Genomic DNA, 24,162 nt, shown 5'->3' with positions numbered 1-24,162 from the left:
GAGAAGGTGGAGCTGGATCAGAACAACTTGATAAATCTTTGGAAGTGAAGGGAAACGGAACCAGGGTTCTTCTTCTTCACTCCATTTACATATTATAAAAAATTCCATATTTCCTCCTTTTAATTCTTTTCTTTTTCTTCCATTTTATTTTCCTCTTCATAGAACGGCTTCGGGGTCACGACCAAAATTAATCTCTTGCTAGATGTCGACATATAACATGGTTCTTGGAAGTATTATGAAGGTGATTTGTGTTATTGTAGCGACCCATGGGTCCCCCAAGCGAGACCAGCAGCAGAATCTCCTTGCTCCAGCCGGTGACTTCACCGGTGGTCAACCGCGGTGCCGGGATGGCTGGTCACGTGACCACCAAAGCGTGCCGCGCGTGCGGTTATAATCCTTTGCACCTGACGGTCACGTGACCACCGAAGCACGCCTCGCCTAAGAGGCGTGGCTTTCGGTTTTGGTTGTGCTTTCTGGTTTGGATATATATGCAGCCTGATAAACGGGCTTTTCAGAGTTCCCGAGTTGGTTTTTACAATAAATATCTTCTCGGACGAGTTTGTGCCTTGCCCATCATTTTGTCCGTCTCATGCTGGAGCACGGGCTCCTTCATTATAGTGTTAAAGTTTCTAATTGAAAAAGGTATATTTATAAATTGATTCAGGGTTTTACCGCCGTTTTCCCCAGTGTCTATTACATCACCCCATCTTACACGTTACATGAGTTCTTCATGCCTGTTGTTTGTGTGATTTTTTTTACCCCATTTCCTCCATTCTTGATCCCTCTGCTCTCTTCGATCTCTGACCATCTCTAATATATCGAGGATGAATCCCTTCTTACAGTAATTCCTTCTGATCAAACTCCCAAAATCTCGACTTACTGCAAATATCTGATATTTTATCTGATTTGTGGAACTGCTTTCTGGAGACGATTCAATCCAAATTTTCCTTCCAGGAACTACAAGTGCGTGTTACACCAACATATTGTGACATCTCCCATCACTACCTGCAAATATTTCTGCGCTTGTGAACCCTACCTCTCCCAGGCCCCGTGGTTTCAGATATTTCCTCCGCTCCCATCTTTAGTTTTCTCCTGTTTGTTGGATACCTTGCTTGTTGCATCTACCTGTTGTGTACACCTGTTTCCCCACTGAAACCATGTTTGCGTTTTTCCCTCTGTAACCTCACTCATCGTGAGCCATGATATGGAACATAATAAAAATATTATCATTTTTCCTTTTCTAGAATCTTTAAAGGTGGATGGAGGTTATGTTTTCACCCCTGTCTGTCTGTCTGTCCGTTTGTGAACAAAATATCTCAATAAAGTTGTGGACGGATTCAAACAAAATTTGGCAGAGCTGTAGCGTATGTGACAGCGATGAAATGATTAGATTTTGGTGAAGATCCGGATTCGGATCCGGCTAGTAGAATTTATTAAGTGATTCTTCTCCATTGGGAGATAACACCAAAAACGATACATAGCAGGATATCTCAAAACGTTATGGACGGAATTGGACGAAACTTGTTGGACTGGTTGTGTTTATGAGAAGGAAGAAACAATTCAATTTTGGTGAAAGTCCGGATCCGTATCCAGCTAGTAGAATTTTTAAAGTGATTCTTCACCATTGGGACATAGGGCCAAAAACGATATATAGCAGGGTATGTCAAAAAGTTGTGGATGGATGATTTTGATTAAATGTGATTCTGTATTGTGATTGCCTTGTCTACTCTGGGATACAAAACGCAAAGTGTTCACCTGGTGGAGGTATACTCTCCCATGAGTGCCGTTCTAGTCTCTTCCTGTTTCTCTTTCATATTTATGCCACGTTTTGTGTTCCCTTATTATTTTCTTTATAAAATGTCCAGTTTGTGTCACTCACTCTGTATCTTCTCAAGAAAGTTCTTATTGAGTGTGATGAGCTCATCCAAGTTCTTCTCCTCCTTCGAGAAGTCCAGGACTGGGAGCGGTGTCCTCTTCATGGATTTAAAGTCTGACATGGTCTCGAGCCTTGGAATAAAAAGGAAAAACATCAGTTTTAGAAATTCTTGGAGGAGAGAATATTGTTAAAATAATACATTTTTACAAATCAAAACAAGTAATCTGGAAAAGAATGGTAAATAATTAAAAATAGAAAATAGATCGAGTGAATTTTTGTATTAATTTTTATTTTTATTCAGAAGTCTCGATTCTAGAGGAGCCGAATTGAGAATAAAGTAAACAGGTAGGGAAAAAACGATGAACAGGATGGAAAGAGAGTGTCAGTGAGGGTTGTAGAGAATGAGGTGTGCGTTGGAGAAAGAATAAATCAATGATGAATGAGATGATTGAAAGATGAGATGAAGAGCACGAGGCAAGAAGCAGATTTGGTGAGTCAGTTGGTCATGGACTCGGCTTCCTGGCAGGAGATGGACAGAACAAAGGCCATGTGATGGGATAGAAAACCGTCTGTCTGCAGAGAGAAGACCTAGGTGAGAGTAATCCAACAAGGTGTTTGTGGTGGGACTTGGGACAATACCATTCTCAGAAGTAATGTTTGTTACCATCTGTTCGTGTTCCCATCTGAGCTCCTCGGACAAGATGCAGAGAATCCAGGTTCAAATGTTATAAACCATGTTTTTGTCCATTGTCCATCAATCTCCATGTAATTCATGTATCCAGGTTCAAATGTTATAAACCATGTTTTTGTCCACTGTCCATCAATCTCCTTTCTAATTCATGTATCCAGGTTCAAATGTTATAAACCATGTCTTTGTCCATTGTCCATCAATCTCCTTGTAATTCATGTATCCAGGTTCAAATGTTATAAACCATGTCCATTGTAGATCAATCTCTTTGTAATTCATGTTGATGTACACCATATACTAAAGCATTTGTTCTGTACTGTTCGACAGTGTATCATGTTCCATGCATGGATGACACTTGCATACCTATGATACCATATGTAAGAAATTGATTATTTTCTCTGACTCTGTAATGTTTGTTGGGTGGGATGTTCATTGTGAAAGTTGATGAGTGGGAAGATGACAAGTGCACCACCGGTCAAAAGTTTTAGAACACCTCAATCTTACCAGTTTTTATTGAAATTTATACAGTTTAATGTCTCAATGCACTCTGAAATTAAGCATAGAACAAATAAACAATTGGAGATAAAAAAAGAAATCATGGAATCATTGCAAAGAAATTGCAAAGAAAGCCAAGGTGTCAGTGAGTACAGTTTCCTACACCATCAAAAAGCACTTGGAAACTGGAGGAAACTCTGTCAGGAAGAAGTCTGGCAGAGCCAAAGCCACAACAGAATCAGAAGACAAGTTTCTGAGAGTCAACAGCTTGCGTGATAGGCGGCTCACAGGACAAAAGCTTGAAGCACAGCTTAACACTGGTCGAAGTAAGCAAGTCTCAGTTTCAACTGTGAAGAGAAGACTTCGAGCTGCAGGTTTGACAGGTCGAGTGGCAGTAAGAAAGCCATTGCTAAGATGGCAAAATAAGAAAAAGAGGCTTTCCTGGGCCATGAAGCACTGCCAGTGGACTACTGAAGACGGGAAAAGTGGAAGAAGGTCTTGTGGACCGATGAATCAAAATGTGAAATCTTTGGTTCATCACGCAGGGTTTTTGTACACCGCCGAATAGGCAAAAGGATCGTTCCTCAGTGTGTGACACCAACTGTCAAACATGGAGGAGGAAGCATGATGGTCTGGGGCTCTTGCTGGCTCCAGAGTCGGCGATGCACAGAGTGACTGGCACCCTGAACCAAAAGGGCTACCACAGCATTTTGCATCGCAATGCAATACCCTCTGGTATACGCCGAGTTGGTCAGGGGTTCATCCTGCAGCAAGATAATGACCCAAAACACACCTCCAGGCTATGTCAAAACTACCTTCGAGGAAAAGAACAAGACGGAAGGATTCAAATCATGGAATGTCCAGCACAGTCTCCAGACTTAAACCCCATCGAGCTGGTTTGGGATGAACTGCACAGAAGGGTGAAAGAAAGCAACCTTCAAGTGCAACACATTTGTGGGAACTTCTGCAACAATGTTGGGAAGAACTTCCCGAAATATATTTGATTTCCATTGGAGAAAGAATGCCACGAGTGTGTTCGGCGGTTATATCTGCAAAAGGTGGCTACTTTGCTGAGTAAAAAAAATTTCAATTAAATGTTGTTAAACAAAATGATTCTATGATTTCTTTTTTATCTCCAATTATTTATTTGTTCTATGCATAATCTCATAGTACATTGAGACATTAAAGTGCGTACATTTCAATAAAAACTTGAAAAATTGAGGTGTTCTAAAACTTTCGACCGTTAGTGTATTCTTGGGGAAAATGCCAGGAGCATAGAAAAGGCCCCTCTATATGGTATGTGCTTTGCGGAAATTATAGTAAAGAAGGGACATTCTGAAAAAATCTCGTGTGCATGCTGGACTACCCTTGTGTTCTTCGGAGGAACCAAGAAATGCTCTAGAAAGTTCCTATAAAGGGGCACCCTATATCTGGCAAATAAAATACATTTGCTTCTTCTTGCAGCTGTATGAATCAAATTGGCGCCGCATTATATGTCAATATACATATGATTTTTTATCAATATTCATATTACTTTGAATTTCTCCGAGCAACGCCGGGTTCTTCAGCTTGTGTTTTATATTTTGAACACAAGAACACAAATCTCTTTGTTAGCACTTCCAAAAACCTCCAGTTTAGCAGTATTTGGAGAAACGCAAATTTCCGCTATATTGACCAATCAAATTTGCCGTTCATGCTTTCAACCTTGGAAAATATCGAGATCCAGACAAAAAAATATAGATGTGCTTGGAAACGCAAACCAAGAGTTGAAAAGACCCTTCCATGCCCTTTTCTCAAGACAGTGTGGGGTAAGGTGTTTTATGAATTATCTTTAGAAATGGTTTGGAAAGGAACGAGGAATAAATAGAAAGAGCGGTTGAAGAAGAAGGTGAGCAGAGATCATGGTTGGACATGGAGAGAAGAAGGTGAGCAGAGATCACAGATGGACATGGAGAGAAGAATCAATAAGACCGAGTGGAACACGGGCAAATTAGCAGAACAGAATATTCAAGGATGTTTGAGACTTCGAGTGTATCAATGAACACAGTAGATCTCGACAATTTAGAAGTCAATAGTTTTAAGTTGATGAGGATGGGAAAGAATAAAGAAAAGGACAGAAAGGAATGAACTAAACAAGATAAATTCAAATGAGGATCAATGAGGATTTAAGGAGCTTTTTAAAGTTTGTGTCCAAATTAATAACACAAATGAACTTTATAATGACCCTCCTCCCTAAATTAACCCAAAACTGTTCATTTATAGATCAGAAATGGGGAAGGAAATCGCGGGAGGAAAATACTCTAGTTCATGAGGACAACTGAGTAACCTGAATCAGTTACATCTTGTTCACCCCATGTGTCCTTCTCTCACACTCATTCTTTCCCTAACCCTCATTCTTTTCCTAACCCTCATTCTTTCCCTAGCCCTCATTCTTTCCCTAACCCTCATTCTTTCCCTAACCCTCATTCTTTCCCTAGCCCTCATTCTTTCCCTCATCCTCATTCTTTCCCTCATCCTCATTTCTCAAAGTCTCCCTTTATTTTGTCTCATTTTATTATTTAGTAAATATATTTAAATGTTTAAAACACGATTGGGTCAAAAACATCAGGATGTGCTGATAACGTGTCGGATACCAATGCAGTTTCACCTTTTTAGCAGGTCCTTGGAACCCTGAAAAGGAAGAAAACAAAGAATGAGATCAAGATATTTGAATAAATGAATGTTTGTTTTTATTTATTAAATACTCGAGAGTTCACAGAACACGATACCCCACACAGTGTTCAATTACGTTCTTCAATTTTAATAAAATAGTGATTTTAAAGATCGTCATTAAAAATATCCAGGTGTTTAGTGTTACTGAAGCAATCTTGAACATCACCATGTACACTGCAATAAGACGACGTTGAGTCACAGTTTAGGAGATGGAGGCTTTGCGTGCATGGGGTAACAAAGAAAGACGTTCTCAATTTGGGAAGGAAAAGATACATTTGATTTTAATTTTGAAACAGTACTTCACTTCCCTTTGGTGAAAACACCTGATAAGGTAAATCTGTAACCCGAACAGTATTCACATGAATAACATTGAATCGTTCAGGAACAAAGTATGTGAAGAGGTTGTTTGACCATAATTCATGCTAACGTTCTCCAGGTGGTTACATACAGGTAACTTTGACGACCTGGATAAAACAAAACATTCAAGAATGATTCAGCACATGAATAAAGCCATGATGTCATGGTACCTGGAGGTCAATGTGAGCATCACTTGGATAAAATCCTTGGATGAAATGATTGAAACCCTCAACAGTGACCAGGTAGTCGTGCTGTATCACTGCTTTGGAGACCATGACATGAACGAACTCTTATCCCAAACCTTCATTGTGACAAAACCTAAATCTCACTTCATGATGACATAAACACACCTGGAAATGCATTCACTCACCTTTCTAGTCAATTTCATTAATCATTTTTGAACCATTGCATGGTATACTGCAGCTTTACCATCAATCGTGACATGTAACAAGGCCTCAACTCAAGGCTTATACTTGAATAGTGACAAACTCCCCCCCAAACAGTATATTTTAAACATTAAAACGTTTGTAATACGTTTATGATAAACCACACATGTAGAAAAGAAATGGCCTCCAGATCCTGGAATGCTGCGTCCATTGTGGATTTTCCTTGACGTAGATCCTCCATCTGCTGCTCCAGTTTCTCCCTCTGCTTCCCAAGAAGAGAAAGCTTCTCCATTTTCCTCTTGTTGATTTCACTCTTCATCAGATCCACAGATTCATTCACCAATTGACACACCAACCTGCGCTTCTCCTCCAAACTGTCCTCAGCATTTCTGCTTGAGTTCTGGGAGGAATCATTGTTTGATTATTCAAAAATCAATAAGAAACTTTCAGAGAAAATGTAGAAATTAACAAAAAGTATAATGGATTATGGCTGATAGGATCAGATCACTGGTACCAGGAGTGGGTTTTGAAGGTAAAATGAAGTGGGCACTCTTCTCTGAAAATATTTTTGAGTGCAGGAATCCAATAGGAAATTGCAACATCCAATATGTCCGAATTAACAGTTCAGGGTTGCAATTTATTTATTTTCAAAATTGAAGCACATGGAGGATAAAAGTGAAACTAGAAAATATAATCCAAAGCAAATGTGTTGATGGATATGCCTATGTCCATATTAGATGTAAACCAGCTGTGACGTTTTATCTCAAAGGTTGAATAAACAAGTCCGAAAGTCTATCAGTGGCATAGCCGGGCTTATTTGCTACTTTAGTTGAAGAGGATAGTATGACCTCGGTGGGGATACCAGTTAGCAAATAATGTAGGATATAGGATTTTTTTTTTGTATACAGGGTCGAGGCTCGTGAAAGAGCTAACATTTATCAAACAAACAAATCAAACAAACAAGCAAACAAAGTATATAAAAAGGGGAGCGGTCGACAAGATGGGGAGAGAAGGGGAGGAAGCACACAAACACAACATTTGAGAGCAGGGACATCGGGAGATGTGTGGGAGGGAGAGGGCCTGGGGGGGGGGGCAGGATAGGTATAAAACGCAAGGATACCAAGGACTTCCAGGAAAGAAGTTGGCACCTCAAAAAGTGGCTTTGGGGTGAAATTAGCGGGGGTAGAAAAGATCAAGGTTTTGGATTGGGGAAGATAAGAGATGGTGGTGAACAGCCGTTTTAAAGACCTGGAGGGAGGAGTGGGATTGAAGAGAGTGAGGGAGTGTGTTCCAGAGGTGGGAGAAAAGAGGAATGAAGGAGTCAAGGTGAGCAGAGAGTCTTGATTTTGGCAGTTTAACCATAAGAGGGTTCCAGGTAGATCTTGTGCGACCTTTAGGAATATTTGTGGGACAGAGCCCAGAGAGAGCTGGGGGAGCAAGGCCGGAGAGGAGTCAGTAGAAGACGGAAAGACCACCAACCTGCCTGCGGTGAGAAAGTGAAAGGCCCTCGGAGATAGCGTCATCTCCGGAGATTCCAATGATTCTGAATGCTTTGGTTTCAACAGCGTGAAGACGAGCTAGGTGTGAGGCAGGAGCACCAGCCCAGAGGGGAGAGCAGTACTCCATTGAGCTGCAGATGAAAGCCTTGTATGTGGTGAGGAGCTCAGGTGTGCCAAGGAAGGACTTCGCACGACGGAGGATGCCCAGTCGGCGACTGGGTTTGGAGGCCAGCTTGGAAATGTGGTTTTCCCAGGAATGATCATGGCAGATAGTGAGACCCAAAAGCTTGAGTGACAGAACTTCTTGGAGAGGATTATTCAGAAAGTAGATGGGAGGTTTGTCCAGTCGGTCTTTTCGGAGAGACATCGTAAGAGTGTGAGATTTGTCAGGATTGAAAGACATGTTCCACTTGTTTGCCCAGTCTGTGATCTTGTCCAGGTCTGCAGAGAGTGAGGAGGCTGCAGACTGCCGATCTGAGGGATGAGGAATGGAGCGGCAGAGAGTGGAGTCATCAGCAAAGAGATAGAGAGGATTTTCAAGAAAGTCAGAGAGATCATTGATGAAGACCAGAAAAAGCACAGGGCCCAGAACACTGCCTTGGGGAACTCCAGCCTGAACAGGAAGAGGAGATGAGAGAAACATGTTGACTACGACTAGAGAGGAAGTCTCCCAGCCATGCGTGGAGATTTCCATGGATACCAAAGGAGGAGAGTTTGGTGAGCAGAGCGGGGTGCCAGACCATATCGAAGGCATGTGATATGTCGAGGGAGACAGCTCTAATTTCCTGTTTGGCATCGAGGACCTCCATCCATTGTTGAGATAGCAGAAGCAGCATGTCCAGAGTAGAGTGACCTGGTCTGAAACCAAATTGATGATCAGAGATCAAGCCATTGGAGAAGAGGAAAGATTTCATATCCGAAGTAATGATGGATTCCATGACTTTGCTGATAATTGGGAGAAGGCTGATTGGTCTGTAGTTGCTAGGATCTGTTTTTGCACATTTTTTGTGCAAAGCGGTGATGTTGTTTGATTTCCAAGCAGATGGCAGTTGACCTTGAGCAAAAGAGAGGGTCAAGAGAACAGAGAGAGGGAGTGAAAGAGCAGAAGAACAGGATTTTAGGACCCGTGGGCTGATGCCGTCAGGTCCAGTTGCAGAATCAGAGTCGAGGGTTGACAGAAACTTTTCCACCTTGTCGGGAGGAAAGGACACGGAGTCCAGGAGCATCTGGGTACGACTGGGTACGGTGGGTACAGAGAGGGATGGTTTTGGGACACAATATTTAGAGGCAAATGCAGAGTTGAGGCATTCAGCTTTTTCACGTTCGGAGTCAGCTGTGTCGCCATTTGAGATAAGGGAGGGGATGGAGGGGGAACAAACACCAGAAACAGATTTGGCCAGACGCCACCAGGATTTGGAAGAGGGAGACAGATAAGAGAGTTCGTTCTTGAGAACGGAGAGATATTGTTTCCTGGCTCTCCTGAGGGTGGACACATACTTGTTTCGGGCTTTGTGAAAGGAAATGAGATTTCCTTCCGTTGGATTTGCTTTCCAGGATACGAAGGCAAGTTGCTTCTGGGCAACAGCCTCACCACAAGATTCTGTGTACCATGGATGGGAGGAAGGATATGACAACTGAAGACGAGATGGGATAAATCTGTGCATGAGAGAGCGCAATTTACTTTGGAAGAATTCCCAGGATGAGTTGATGTCAGAGGTGGTAGAGATGGGAGACCAGTCCAGATGATTGATGGCTGCTTGAAGACCATGCCAGTTGGCCTGAGTGAAATGCCAGACTCGTCGACGCTGAGCAGGCTCCCTGAGAATGGTCAGAGAGATGTCCACTTTAACAAGCACATGATCAGATGAGCCAATTGGAGCAGAAGAAGAGCAGCAGACATTTTCAGGGAAGTTAGTCATAATCAAGTCCAGAAGAGAAGATGCTCCGTTTACTGAGATCCGGGTTGGGAAATTGACAGATTGTGTCAGTCCCAGTGAGTCGCAGAAGTCCTTTGCTGAGGAGCCATGGCTGGTGAGAGAGGTACCCACACCCAGCCAACTGGCATGGTGACAATTGAAATCACCACATATGAGGAAGAGAGAGTTGGGATGAGTAGATAGAAGTTGGTCCATATTATCAGACAGCGAGATGTAGATGGAGTCATCACTGTTTGGCGGACGGTACATTACACATATGAACAAGAGGTGGGAGCGAAGGGGAAGCCGTAGCCAGAGGTATTCCTGGGGGTGAGGTGGAGAGAGTGCAGTGCAGGGCGAGTGAGGAAGAGAGTTTTTGATCAAGATAGCAACCCCACCTCCAGGACGAGGCTCAGGTCTATCATACCGGAGGAGGGAGTAACCCAGGAGAGATACCAAAGAATCAGAGACATCATGAAGGAGGAAAGTTTCTGTTAAGCAGATCATGTCTGGTTTGTCAGAAGCAACCTGTATGGAGAGATCAGTTAAGTTTGAACGAAGGCCCCGGATGTTTGAGGTCCATACCGTTAATGAAGAGGAAGGGGGAGCATCGGTTACAGAACAGGGGGGAGGAGGGGTAGGGTAAGATGTGGAAGAGGTGGAAGAGGTAGGGAGAGCTGTTGAAGGTGTGTCAGAGATTTCAGAATAGCTCGGAGAAAGGGTGGGATGGGGCGGACAAAAGGTTTGATCGTGATTGGGTGAGGCACAATGAGGTTTTATTTGAGGAGGGGGAAAAGCGAGGCAGAAGGTTGGGGGAGATGGAGGTGAGAGTTGGAAGGGGGAAGAAGCAGGGAGGACGCTTTGAGGAGGGGGAGTGAGAGGGGGGAAATTGAGGAGAAATGAGGGTGGGGAGATTTGAAGGGGAGGGGCGAGGGGGGAGTTTGGGAGGGAAGGGACAAGGGGAGGGATTTGAAAGGGATGGGATATGGGGGAGATTTGGAGGGGAGGGGTGAGGGAGGAGTCTAGGAGGGGAGGGGTGAGGGGGAGTCTTGGAGGGGAGAGTGTGGGGGGTGTTTAGGAGGGAAGGGGCAAGGGGGGAGATTTGAAAGGGATGGGTGATGGGGAGGATTTGGAGGGGAGGGGCAAGGGGGAAGATTTGAAAGGGATGGGTGATGGGGAAGATTTGGAGGGGAGGGGTGATGGGGAAGATTTGGAGGGGAGGGGTTATGGGGAAGATTTGGAGGGGAGGGGTGAGATTGGATTTTAGAAAGTGTACGATTATTGGGAAACGAACATTTATTGCAAAATGAGTTTATTGTGACCTTCGAGTCAAAAAAACATTTAAGGACGCTGGAGGGAGGATGGAGTGCAGGATAGTTTAGGGAATGTAGAAAAGAGGCACTGTAAGAGATGGAATTTTTTTTTGGGATGAATAGATTTGGTGAGCAAGTCGAAAGCTACCTTTTAAAGAAGAAGAAGAAAACGGTGTTATAATATACGATGGATTACAGAACTTGAGGGGAAAGTGTAAACATTTTAAAGTTTAACAGTGAAAACTATCTGGGGAAATGGGGGAGAAACACGTGGTCGAAGAACGATCAAACGTATAAGAACGAATAAATGAATGAGAACAACAAATAAGAACAGAGAAGGAAATGTTTTTTTTGTTTTTTTTTTAGTTGAGATTTTAAACAAAGAAGTAGGCTATGGGGTGAAAAGACTGGGAAAACAGAGAACGAAAGTTATTGGAGCACAAACGACGAACCGCTGAGAGAAAAACAAAGCCTCAAGGTTGGACACTGTACAAAGCCTCAAAAGACACGACACGAATTAACACGATTTTCTATACAGGTATGAAAGATTTGCACCGAAAATCTTCCTCGGGACACTCTATACGTACAACACCATAAAATAAATACAGTTATAACGAAAATACAAATGGGAACAATTACTTCACTTCGATTTCGATTGAGAGCGTGGAGAGCTGCGAATAAACGAAACCTCGCCAGCAAGACCGGAAGCAGAAGCATTGAGACACTGCTTTGTTTATTTTATGTTTCGAGTTACAATGAACCAACCATACATCGCTTCAATCTAGAAACTTTGCAATAACGGCAAAAGGATTGCAGTGTTCCGATTATATTTACTATATAATTAGTATTAATGCTATTATTATTATTATTATTATTATTATTATTAAGAAAACAATACTGCTGTATAATAATAATCTTACTATAATTCACCAAATGTCCGTCCGTCCGTTTGAAGGTACCGCAAAAACGGCTGAACCGATCGCAACAAAATTTTGGGTGGGTAATCCTGGGACCCCTTGGAGTAAAATAGGCTATATTGTTTTTCCAATTTTTTCCCAATTTTCCAGTTTTTTCAAACACGATGGAATAATATTTACCGATATGAACAATGATGTGGCTTTTGTTGAAATTATACATACCAGGAGAGAGTAGATCGACTCCTGATGAACTCTTCCTATATAAACATGCAGTTCCAAAGTAACTTGGCAGCGTGTGAAAAGCGACTGAGAAACTGGTGAAGTGGCCGCTTCCATTAGATTTGGCGCGCACTCTTCACACATAAACGTGCGACTGAGAAAGACGTGTAGCGGCCACTTCCGTTTTGCAGAATTCAATCTTTTTTTCAAAATGGGTGCCATGTACTGTTTAGATTTTGAAGATTTGTGTGTGATATGATTCAATGGATGTTTATATGCATCGTTTAAAATAAAGAAAAAGCCTTAAATTTCTGATATTTTGCCTTTTCATTTGGGCTTCCCAATTGAAGCCCCGCCTTTAGGGCGGTCCCGTTGCTAGTAATAATAATGCAATAAAATAATAAAAACCCACCTTTCGAGGCCATTTTTCAGACAATTTAATTGATTTAACTGTAATTTAAGATTACAGTCTTATATTAATACAATAATATAAGCCAAAAGGCTAAATTACAGTCAATTTACAAATACTGCATTTTGATAACAATAATAACATCAGATGCAGCAAGGTGCACACAGTCCATGCTGGCATGGGAGGGAGGGTGCACCTCGCCGGCACCGACACCATCAGAGGATCGGTCACTGCATAACCAAGTAAGCCTCAGAGGCAGAACCCAGCACCGAACCGTACAATGCAGGGAGCTCAAGGTGTCTGGACAGTCATGATGAATTCATATTGAAGCATTGGAACTCCAACGTTTGCTAAATTTAAATATAAATTAAAATAAACTAAAAACAAAACTGCAAAACGTTTCAATGATATGTTCGGCCTGAACGAAATTGGAGTCAAAATGTGTGAGGAGTTAGCCACGTACCGCCGTAATGACGTCAGACGTAATCACTTCACCTTTTCATATGACCAGATCCTCAGCTCTGATTGGTATACGTTTGAGGGGATGTACATACGTACATACGGACGGGCAAACACTGTTCTATACGGCTTTGCTCTATGGGCTACGCCATAAAAATTAAAAGTCACAGAAGGGAGAGAGAGAAAGAGAGGAAACAGAGAAGGAGAAGAGTAACAACATTTGATGTTTGCAACTCGACTCGTGCTCTGTAAAATGAGACTTTCACCTGTTGAACCCAAAAATACCATCAGTTTATCTTTTGAATTTCAATCCATACTTGTGCAAAGTTTGGTTAAAACCCCTTCAGTGGTTCTCCAGTTATCGTTGGAAAAAAAAAGAAAAAAAACATTGATAACTGACGCAGACCTGGAAGGAAGAAAGGACAGCAGGAAGGACATCATCGTACATCCCTTCACAAAACAACGATGACTTATTGGTGATTCCCACCTCTGCTTGCGCTTCCTCTTCCTGAACATGCCGTAGTTGGGATGCAACGCTCTCCATTGACTGTGACACATGAGGATACTTTGCAGCCAAAACATCCTGCACAGAATAAAGAAACAACAGAAGTGAAGAATCGTGAACCGGTGGTGGATTAAAAAGGAACATCCTGCACAAGATTATATAAATACTAGCAGAGGTAACCGCACCTTGTGTGGAAGGAATTTAGAAGATACAAGATGAATTGTAATACGGGCTGACACTGGGTGGTGCTATACGATACACATTTACATCTAGAGAATTTTGGTCTTCCCCCCCCCCCCCCCCCCACCTTGAAACCCCTAACCTGTAGGTTTGAAAATGTTTTCTTGCATCTCCATCTGCCAAGAGGATTTGCATGCAATATTATGGGGTTACTACCGGTTGGGCCAATTATTTTGGTGCACAAACAGACAGAAAATACAACTATATATAGAGATGGAATATACATTTGTGATAAGGAGCACAGTTAATGTGATGGGAATTTTATTAAAATTTTGAAATCATCTCTTCTCTTTAACTCTAGAGCTGTACAAGAAAAAGTCCCAGGATGACATTAATCACTAAAACGGTTTCTCAGCTGTCTTGACAGTATATGGCTGGGGGGGGGGGGGGGGGGTGCCGTGGGGGACTGACGGTTATTTCCCCATGCCCCATTCTGCAGATGGAATTTGAAAAATATGATATACTAAAATTATATGAAAGAGAGAAGTCGGATCAGCGACATTACCTCATGTTCAACAGAAGCAAAAAACCCTTTTCAGCCTCTTACAGGGGACAGATCCGGATGAGGAGCACAATCCCATGAGACCTTACTGTCGCGTTCCCAGGGTGAGCACCCCTGGGGACGGATAGCCGATTGAGCTTTTACTCCAAGGCGTTCAATCTAATGGCGATGTGAATACGCGCGGGGGATGAGGGCAGTGATGGGTAACGAAGCTCTTACCTTCATGGGTCCCACTGGACGTCTTTGAACCAGTGATAATCAACTCAAACCCGACACGGAATTATAATGCAAAAATACTGGCTTTATTGAAAGAAATGTCGGTAACAAAAGAATGCATGGTAAAACTAAAATTCTAATTGAGGGACCCTCCATACGGACTCGTATACAGACAAGGGGTATGATAAAATACCAAGAGAAAAATGACCACAGTGTGGTCACCAGCTGCAACATGTAGAATCATGAGGATATCTGTTGCAATAATGCGCGCATGCACATTGTGTATCATGTATGCGCATGCGCTGTTCAAAAAGGTACCCCAACATCAACAACAACAACAACAACAACAACAACAAAAACAACGCGGTCCTCTCCTGGAGCTGCAGCAAAAAATAATTAATGTTTCTGCCAACACTCAGCTCTGGTCTCGACGAGCACTTTGGGAGCTTGGTGGTCGTTGAAGCTTGAAGGCACCCCATGGGAAGCGCACAAGATGGCGGTGGCACCGCGCCCTTAGTGGCCACCGGCGCGAGGCAAGCAGATAGCATGACCACCTACGGCTCGCTCGCGGCCCCTTCCGCCTCTGAAGAACAACACAGCTGCCAAAAACTCCTCCCTTTCACTTGCAAAGCTCCCAAAAGGCACCCAAAAAGCTTTCAGCGATCTCCTCACAGGCGACCACACAGGTAAAACGTGACCGCCTATGACCAAAGCCAGGACCAAGAGAGGGACAAATGTCTGGACCCCGTTCTTTCGTTCTCAAGGTTCTGATGTCATCGCGATGACATCTCTGCCTGCTCCCATCAGCGAGTCCCTCTCATCACTCGACAATACCAGACCAATCACTGCTCTTCAGGGTGTGGCCTCACGGACCTGCCTGCATGATGTTGTGATGTGGCCGCTGACAGCGCCTGCAGTATTGTTTAATGTCCTGTTCCGGTTGGTTTTCATTTACTGTTTATATTAGGTGTAGCGTATGTTTTTAGTGCGTCATAAGGAACAAGGGGAAAAGTACAGAGGCCATTTACATACAGGGAAATTACCATTAATCCCTAACTAATTAACATAACCACACCCCTCATCATGGGAACAAAGATAAACTCTTACACGGCATATGGTCCAATGGCTCCATACTTATGGTACATGGGGTTTCTTCTTCTTCATTGCAACATACGGAGCATGGTAATCTATACAATTCTACCTGGCCCTCTGGTATTTCATTGCCCTGTGGTACGGCATTTCTAGATAACCCTATAAAGGTAACATTACTTTCCCGGGCCTACTTAATGGAACCTTTCCAGCGGACACATTTAATGCTCCGGATATGCGGTTTAACCACAGGACAGGCTTATCTGAGATTCTAGCAACAGGCCCTGATACGTTGTACCAAATTTGGTCCATAATCGTTGAGGTAGTTGTGGAGATGTTTTTGTGAAAATGATGGATTTGGGAGGGGCCCATGGCCCCCTTTCCAGGTGAGATTTCCCATAAGGAGCACAACCTATGGTTAGGGCATGGTCCCGATGCCTCTTGGCAAGTTTGGTCCGGATCTGTCTCATTGTTTCTGAAAAGATGATTTTTAAATAAAATACCAATATTTAAGGCAGAACCTTTTTACTGTAGCGGCTACCGCTGGGTTTTCACAATCGCCTTGCACCTACCAAGGACGCGGAGCGATCACCATGCCAGGCTCGTCCAGGACGCCCGGGCAGGCCCGCGCTCAACTTGCCAGGCCTCGGCCGAGACGCCCGGGCATGCCCGGGCACGCCCGGCCACGGCCGCTCTCGACTTGCCAGGCCGCGTCCGGTACGCCCGGCCACGCCCCCTCTCGCCGTTCCCGGGCAAACGCTCCGGGATAATGTGTGTATATATATTGCTGCCCAATAAACGGGCTTTTCAGAGTACCTGAGCTGTTTTGTTTGAATAAAGCAACTCGGACGAATTCCAGCTTTTTGTCGCGTCCATTCTTCCGATCGACGTGGGAGCACGGCTCCTTCATTGGTGACCTACCGACATGGACAACCGACATGGACACGGCAGTTGCCCTTAAACTGCCTACCTTCTGGGAGGCTCACGCGGTGGTTTGGTTCGCCCGGGCGGACTCCCTGTTCGCCCTGCGAGGCATCACGGCCGACGACACCCGCTTCCACCATGTGGTAGCAGCGCTCGGTTCAGCCACCGCGGCCCGTGCCCTGAGCCTCCTCGAGAGCCCGCCAGCCGCTGACAAATACGGCGCGATTAAAAAGCTCCTCCTCGATGCTTTTGCACTCCCATCGGCGGAACGCGCACGGCGCCTGCTCGACCTGCCCGAGCTCGGCGACATGCGCCCGTCCGAGCGAATGGACTACATGCTTTCGCTGCTCGGCGAGCACTCTCCGGCATTCCTGTTCCTCCGTCAGCTGCCTAGCCCGGTATGCCTCGCCCTGGCAAGTACGACGATCACGGATCCCCGTGCCCTCGCCAGGGAAGCCGACAAGATCTCTGCGGCAGGCCAACGCATTGCAGCAGCGACCTGGAGCCCACCGCCGTCTGACGCAATGCCCATGCACCCGGCAGGGTCGACGACTGAACTGCCGACGCAATCCGTGACCGCTACGCAGAGCCGACCACCTCCAGCACGACGACCGGTGCCTCCATCTGACCAAGCATGGTGTTACTATCATGCCAGGTTCGGACAGAAGGCGCGGACATGCCGACCCCCGTGCACTTTCGGCAGGCCGGGAAACGGCCGGGCCGGCGTTCATTACCAGCCATGAGCGCCGGCCACACGGGCAACTTACTGTTCATCATGGACAAAGTGTCCGGACGGCGCTTCCTGTGCGACACCGGCGCCCAACTGAGCGTCATACCCGCCTCTGACCAGGACAGGCAGTCCGCGGTTTGCGGCCCTTCCTTGGTTGCGGCCAACGGATCGGCCATCCGCACCTTCGGCCCGCGCAACGTCACCCTCTGCTTCGGCGGCCAACGCTTTACTTGGACGTTTGTAACCGCAAACGTGCCCATGGCTCTGCTAGGCGCTGACTTCCTCTGCGCACACGGACTGCTGGTGGACGTCCAACGGCGTCGCCTAATCAACGCCGAAACCTTCAGCTCCCTGGTATGCACATTGAGCAGCTCCGCTCCGACCGAGCTGGCATGCGCCCTCCCGGCGGCGAACGAGTTTGCTCACCTACTCACGGAGTTCCCGGCCCTCACGCGGCCGACGTTTTCGGCCATCGCAGTACGACATGGGATCGAGCACCACATACCAACCACGGGCCCGCCGGTCTACGCCAGAGCCCGCCGCCTCGACCCAGCCAAGCTCGCCGTGGCCAAAGCCGAGTTCGACGCTTTAGAACCCCTCAGCATCGTGAGCTCTCCGATAGCACGTGGGCTTCGCCACTACACATCGTCCCAAAGCCAGGGAGCGGCTGGCGCCCATGTGGCGACTACCGCCGTCTTAACGACGCTACCACCCCCGACAGGTATCCGATCCCGCACATCCAAGACTTCTCCGCCCGTCTGGCGGGACGGGTCATTTTTTAAAAAATCGACCTCATATGGGGATATCACCAGGTACCTGTCAGGGCGGCCGACGTCCATAAAACGGCCGTCATCACGCCGTTCGGCTTATTCGAATTCCTACGGATGCCTTTTGGTCTCAAGAACGCGGCTCAGGCATTCCAGCGCTTGATGGACGGCGTGCTGCGTGACCTGCCGTTCCTCTTCGTTTACCTGGACGACATCCTCGTCACCAGCACGTCCCGGGCCGAGCACCTCCTCCACCTCCGAACACTGTTCGGGCGCCTCAGCGAGCATGGCCTCATCGTCAACCCGGCCAAATGCCACTTCGGCACGACGGCCGTTGATTTTTTGGGCCACCACATCACCAAGAACGGGGCCGTGCCGCTGCCAACCAAGGTCGAGGCCATCACCACGTTTCCGCGTCCCCGCTCCATAAAGGCCCTGCAGGAATTCCTGGGAATGGTGAATTTCTATCACCGCTTCGTGCCCCGCGCTGCTCAACTCATGCGGCCCCTCTATGAAGCCCTCCGGGGCAAGCCGGCCAAGCACGACATCGTCTGGTCCACAGCAATGGACGCGGCCTTCCAAAGCTCAAAGCGGGCCCTCACCGACGCAACACTGCTCGCTCACCCGGTGCTCAACGCTCCCATCGCCCTCACCACGGATGCCTCCGACTATGCGGTGGGCGCCGTACATGAGCAATGGGTGAACGGGGTTTGGCAGCCACTCGCTTTTTTCAGCCGGCAGCTCCGGCCGAACGAGCTCAAATACAGTACGTTTGACCGTGAGCTCCTCGGTCTACACCTGGCCGTTCGCCATTTCCGCCACCTCCTGGAGGGCCGACCCTTCACGGTGTTCGTCGACCACAAGCCGTTGGTTTACGCAATGGCCAAGGTCACGGAGCCGTGGTCGGCCCGCCAACAGTGCCCCCTCTCCGCCGTGTCGGAGTTTACCACGGACATCCGGCACATCGCCGGCAAAAACAACGCCGTGGCCGACTGTCTTTCTCGGGCCAGCGTGAACGCGGTCCACCTCGGCATGGACTTCGCGCTTATGGCGGGGGACCAAACCACCGACACCATGGTGCAAGCCCTCCGGGCGGCGGACACGGGCCTCTGCCTGGCCGACATCCCCTTCGCGGACATTGTCCTACTCTGTGACGTCTCACAAGGCCAGCCTCGCCCCATCGTGCCCGTTACCTGGCAACGCCGCATCTTCGCCTCCCTCCACGGCCTTTCCAACCCGGGCCGGAAAGCTTCCCAGAAGCTGGTGTCGGTGCGATTCGTCTGGCACGGCCTTCGACTGGACGTCCGCGATTGGACCAGCACCTGCACAGCCTGCCAACAGGCCAAGGTCCACCGACACACCCAGGCCCCGCTGGCACCTTTCACCGTGCCCGAACGATGTTTCGACCACGTCAACGTGGATCTGGTGGGCCCCCTCCCCCCATCACGGGGGTTCACACACCTGCTCACCATGGTGGACTGGACCACCAGGTGGCCGGAGGCCGTTCCCCTCGTCTCCACCACCACCGCCGACGTGGCGCAGGCTTTCATCGCCACCTGGGTCGCTCGCTTCGGCGCACCGGCGGACATCTCGTCAGACCGCGGGCCACAGTTCACCTCCGAGCTGTGGGGCGCGGTCGCCCGCAACCTGGGGGTCAAGCTCCACCATACTACGGCCTATCACCCCCAAGCCAACGGTTTGTGCGAGCGATTCTACCGCTCCATGAAGGCCGCGCTCATGGCCTGCCTTCAGGACGGCGGTTGGGCCGACTGGCTGCCTTGGGTCCTTTTGGGCCTCCGCACGGCCCCCAAGGAGGACCTCCGGGCATCCACCGCCGAGCTTGTCTACGGCCAGGCGCTACACGTCCCGGGCGAGTTCGTGCCCGACGCTACCAGTCCCTGGTCCGCAGCTCGCCAGCGCTCGGACCTCCAGGAGGCCGCCCGACGGTTTGCCCCCGTGCCAACATCCCACAACGGTGACCCCCAGTCCTACGTCCCCCCAGCATTTCGCACAGCGGAGTATGTTTTTGTGCGTCATGACGCACATCGGGGGCCACTCCGGCGGCCGTACGATGGGCCTTTCCGGGTCCTGCGACGGGACGACAAGTCGTTCATCATCGACATCAGCGGCAGGTCGGACCGGATTGCGGTGGACCGCCTCAAGCCGGCGCACGTGGACATCGACCAACCGCCACGGTTGGCACTTCCGCCGCGGCGAGGCCACCCCCCATCCACGGTGCCCCCCACTCGACCGCCCACCACCACACCGGACCCCCTCCCCCCCCACGACCCGCCAGGGGTCGCTTCGGCCGGGTCATCAGGACCCCCCTCAAATTGACCCTGCCGGTGCAAGTCGATTCTGGGGGGACGTGTGTAGTGGCTACCGCTGGGTTTTCACAATCGCCTTGCACCTACCAAGGACGCGGAGCGATCACCATGCCGGGCTCGTCCAGGACGCCCGGGCATGCCCGCCCTCGACTTGCCAGGCCGTGGCCAGGACGCCTGGCCACGCCCCCTCTCGCCGTTCCCGGGCAAACGCTCAGGGATAATGTGTGTATATATATTGCTGCCCGATAAACGGGCTTTTCAGAGTACCTGAGCTGTTTTGTTTGAATAAAGCAACTCGGACGAATTCCAGCTTTTTGTCGCGTCCATTCTTCCGATCGACGTGGGAGCACGGCTCCTTCATTACCTCCTTTAAAGGGGGCACTCATACAGATGGTGAGCACAATGGGTGGGACCTTGCTGGCCTGATAAATCGTTACACATTCGATCCATAATTGGTCGGGTAGTTTGTGAGGAGATATTTTCGTCAAATGTTGATAGATGTACATATATACACACGGACGGACGGCTGGGCACCTGGACACATTCTATGAGCTTATTTCACGGAAATAACCAAAATAGTATCGATATAACACATACAATAACTATTTTTTCACTGATTTACTCACCTTCAGTTCAGCATGAGCAATCTCCAAAGCAACAACGTCGTGGTCCCGATGTTGTCCACCTGTGCACGTGACGCACATCAAGCTCCCATCATCCTTACAATAGAGTTGGATTGGCTTTCCGTGCTCAATGCATCTTAGTTCCTCAATCTTCACTCCAGGATCCACCAGTTTGTGCCTTTTCTGTTGATGAGGCTTCAGGTGTTTCGCACAGCAGAGGATCTCACAAGGTACACACCTCTTGGCTGCCTCTCCATTACAAAGCTCACAGTAACTCTCACTGCCCCCTGATTTCATTCCTTCCTTAACATTCACATCACCATGTTCTGTATCTCGGACCTCCAATCCAAACTTTCCCTTTTTCAACTTCACATTTTCTACCAAGTTGGCAATGATCACATTCTTCATGAGCTTTGGTTTTTGTGGAAAAACCTCACGGCAATTTGGACAAACATAACCTTCATCTGCTTCCCTGTTCTCCCAGGATGTCTCCAGGCACAACCGACAAAACGAGTGGCCGCATGGCAAAAAAATGGGCTCCTTGTAGAGTTCAAAGCACACTGGGCATGTGAGTTCATTCAAAATAACTCCAATATCAGAATAAGAAGAAGAAGAAGAAGCCATTTCCTTGGGGTGAGAGAAGAGTGTGGAGCAGGGTTGAATTGAAACCTGCAAATGGAGATTGAAAATTATAAATATTTAAGTCATGGAAGAGCAAGTATATATATACATGTAAATAATTAATGCTGAAATTACAACGCTCTCATTCCAATATGGAATGTGTTGACAAATTTCTCCTGTCACCGCCAATCTTCCCCAGAGAGTCTTATTTATTGAACTGCATTATTTATTGCAAATAATTTTTCGGATGTAATCGATAACTTTGTATCTGTTGTAATCCTGTGTGTTGTGTTGAATGGGTGAATCCATCATTTGATGGGATTTTCCTTGCGTATTCACATAAAGAACATTCCCCGAGTGTTAACGTTCGGAATAATCATTCAGGGTATTAAATGAAATGACAAACTGGATAAGAAGATCATCAGAAGGTGCACTCGATCATCACAAACAGGTAACACAACAGAGTGCCAGGTGTCTCATGACAATGTACTAGTGTCGACAAACACATAAACAGAGATTATAATAAGATTTCATGAGGGAACCATCTGCTCCATCACTCAATGGGAGTTTTCGTAAAACGAAGTTCGAAAGGTTCACCTGGTATCATCACTGATCACTTCCGGTTCCAGTCTCTGAGCTGTGGATGTGCGATTTTCACCTCTACCAACTTCCTCAAAGATAAGTTTCCCGGTCGTTTTTGTTGTTTGTTTTGGTGTATAACTAGTTTAACTAGCATAAGTAGTATAACTAGACCCACCCCTCCCTCCGGGTCTGCAAAACAGGTGTTCACCACCATCTCTTATCTTCCCCCATCCAAAACCTTGATCTTTTCTACCCCCGTTAACCTACATCAAACCCACCTCCTTCAAATTCCGTGGTTTTTTTCCTAAAATCCCTTGTAGTGTCCATCTTGTTTATCCCATGTACGTTTACCGGATTCGAACCATTAACCATTTCAAACGTTTACCGGATTCGAACCTTTAACTGATTCAAACGTTTACCGGATTCGAACCTTTAACCGACTCAAACGTTTACCGGATTCGAACCATTAACTGATTCAAACGTTTACCGGATTCGAACCTTTAACCGATTGAAACGTTTACCGGATTCGAACCTTTACCCAATTCAACCGTTTACCGGATTTGAACCATTGAACGCCGATTCAAACGTTTACCGGATTCTAACCTTTAGCTTATTCAAAGGTTTACAGAAATCGAACCTTTAACCGATTCAAACGTTTACCAGATAAGAACCTTTAGCTTATTCAAATGTTTACCGGATTCGAACCTTCAGCTTATTCAAAGGTTTACCGAAATCGAACCTTTAACCGATTCAAACGTTTATTGGATTCGAACCGTTAACTGATTCAAACGTTTGCTGGATTCGAACCGTTGACGGATTCAAACGTTTATTGGATTCGAACCGTTAACTGATTCAAACGTTTGCCGGATTCGAACCGTTGACGGATTCAAACGTTTATTGGATTCGAACCGTTAACTGATTCAAACGTTTGCCGGATTCGAACCTTTAACCTCGCACCCAGCCCTCCCTCTCTCTTCCACAAATCTCCCGATATTCCTCTTTTCCACTGTTATTGAACTTCCCCCTCAACCCCTCTCGCTCCCTTTATTATATGTTCCATATGTTAGCTCTTACATGAGCCTCGACTTGGAATAAAATAAAACCGTCCGTGTCCCACACCAGCGTCTCCACCATGTTTCGTCCGTGTCCGGCCACAACTCTTTCAGATATCTTGTTCACAAATAGATAAACAGACATGAAAACAAAACCTCCATCGACCTTCGGTGGTGAAACGAATGAACCTGGAACTCTGTCTGCCTCTCACTCCCTAAAACTGACGTCATCCTGCCGAACCACACGGATCTTCCCGATCGCACTCTCCACACACTCCTTCATTAGCAGAGTGAAACAAACACGATCATTGTTCAACATTTCAACATTAATAACTTGATAACTCCTTAACCCGGGTACGAGTACGAACATGTTACCTCTCCTGCTGATGAAGATTTTGAATCGCGTAAAAACTTCCGCGAACTGAGGTCATAGGGGGTGGAGCCTCGTTCAGTGACGTCATGAACAACGTGATGACGCAGCCTCGTAGCATGAACGTGTGAACTCCCGCACATTCGAGTCTCCCAGCAGGTCACGTGATTAATTTAATAACACAAGCTGGATTTTTCATCTTGTTTTTCACCTGAAGTTTATTTTCTTGTGGATGAATAACCGAATGAGGGAACATTCCGCGGGAGTTCAAACCCTTTCATGTGATGATAACGTTTATTTTAAACCCGTTATCTCTGATTATCCCGTTTAATAAACAAACTCGTTCTCATCTCGTTATCATTTATCAA

The 24,162-nt window shown here is 46.7% G+C and overlaps 1 protein-coding gene across 1 annotated transcript in view; it reads right to left on the bottom strand.

Annotated features, from left to right (window-relative positions):
• Positions 1–23,871, bottom strand: part of LOC137418526 (E3 ubiquitin/ISG15 ligase TRIM25-like) — a 39,019-nt gene extending 15,148 nt beyond the window's left edge. The window contains exons 1-6 of the mRNA XM_078770833.1: positions 23,800–23,871; positions 21,173–21,838; positions 13,734–13,829; positions 6,681–6,914; positions 5,707–5,729; positions 1,880–2,007 (exon numbers count right to left, since the gene is read on the bottom strand). Of these exons, the coding sequence (XP_078626959.1) occupies positions 1,880–2,007; positions 5,707–5,729; positions 6,681–6,914; positions 13,734–13,829; positions 21,173–21,793 (1,102 nt within the window). The 5' untranslated portion in view covers positions 21,794–21,838; positions 23,800–23,871. The remainder of the gene's footprint in view (positions 1–1,879; positions 2,008–5,706; positions 5,730–6,680; positions 6,915–13,733; positions 13,830–21,172; positions 21,839–23,799) is intronic.
• Positions 23,872–24,162: the final 291 nt, after the last annotated feature.

The sequence above is a fragment of the Myxine glutinosa genome, chromosome 1, assembly GCF_964187855.1.
Source record: "Myxine glutinosa chromosome 1, kmMyxGlut1.1, whole genome shotgun sequence".
Lineage (NCBI taxonomy): Eukaryota > Metazoa > Chordata > Myxini > Myxiniformes > Myxinidae > Myxine > Myxine glutinosa.
Note: the sequence above shows the minus strand (reverse complement) of the source record. Positions and strands in the feature narration are given on the sequence as shown.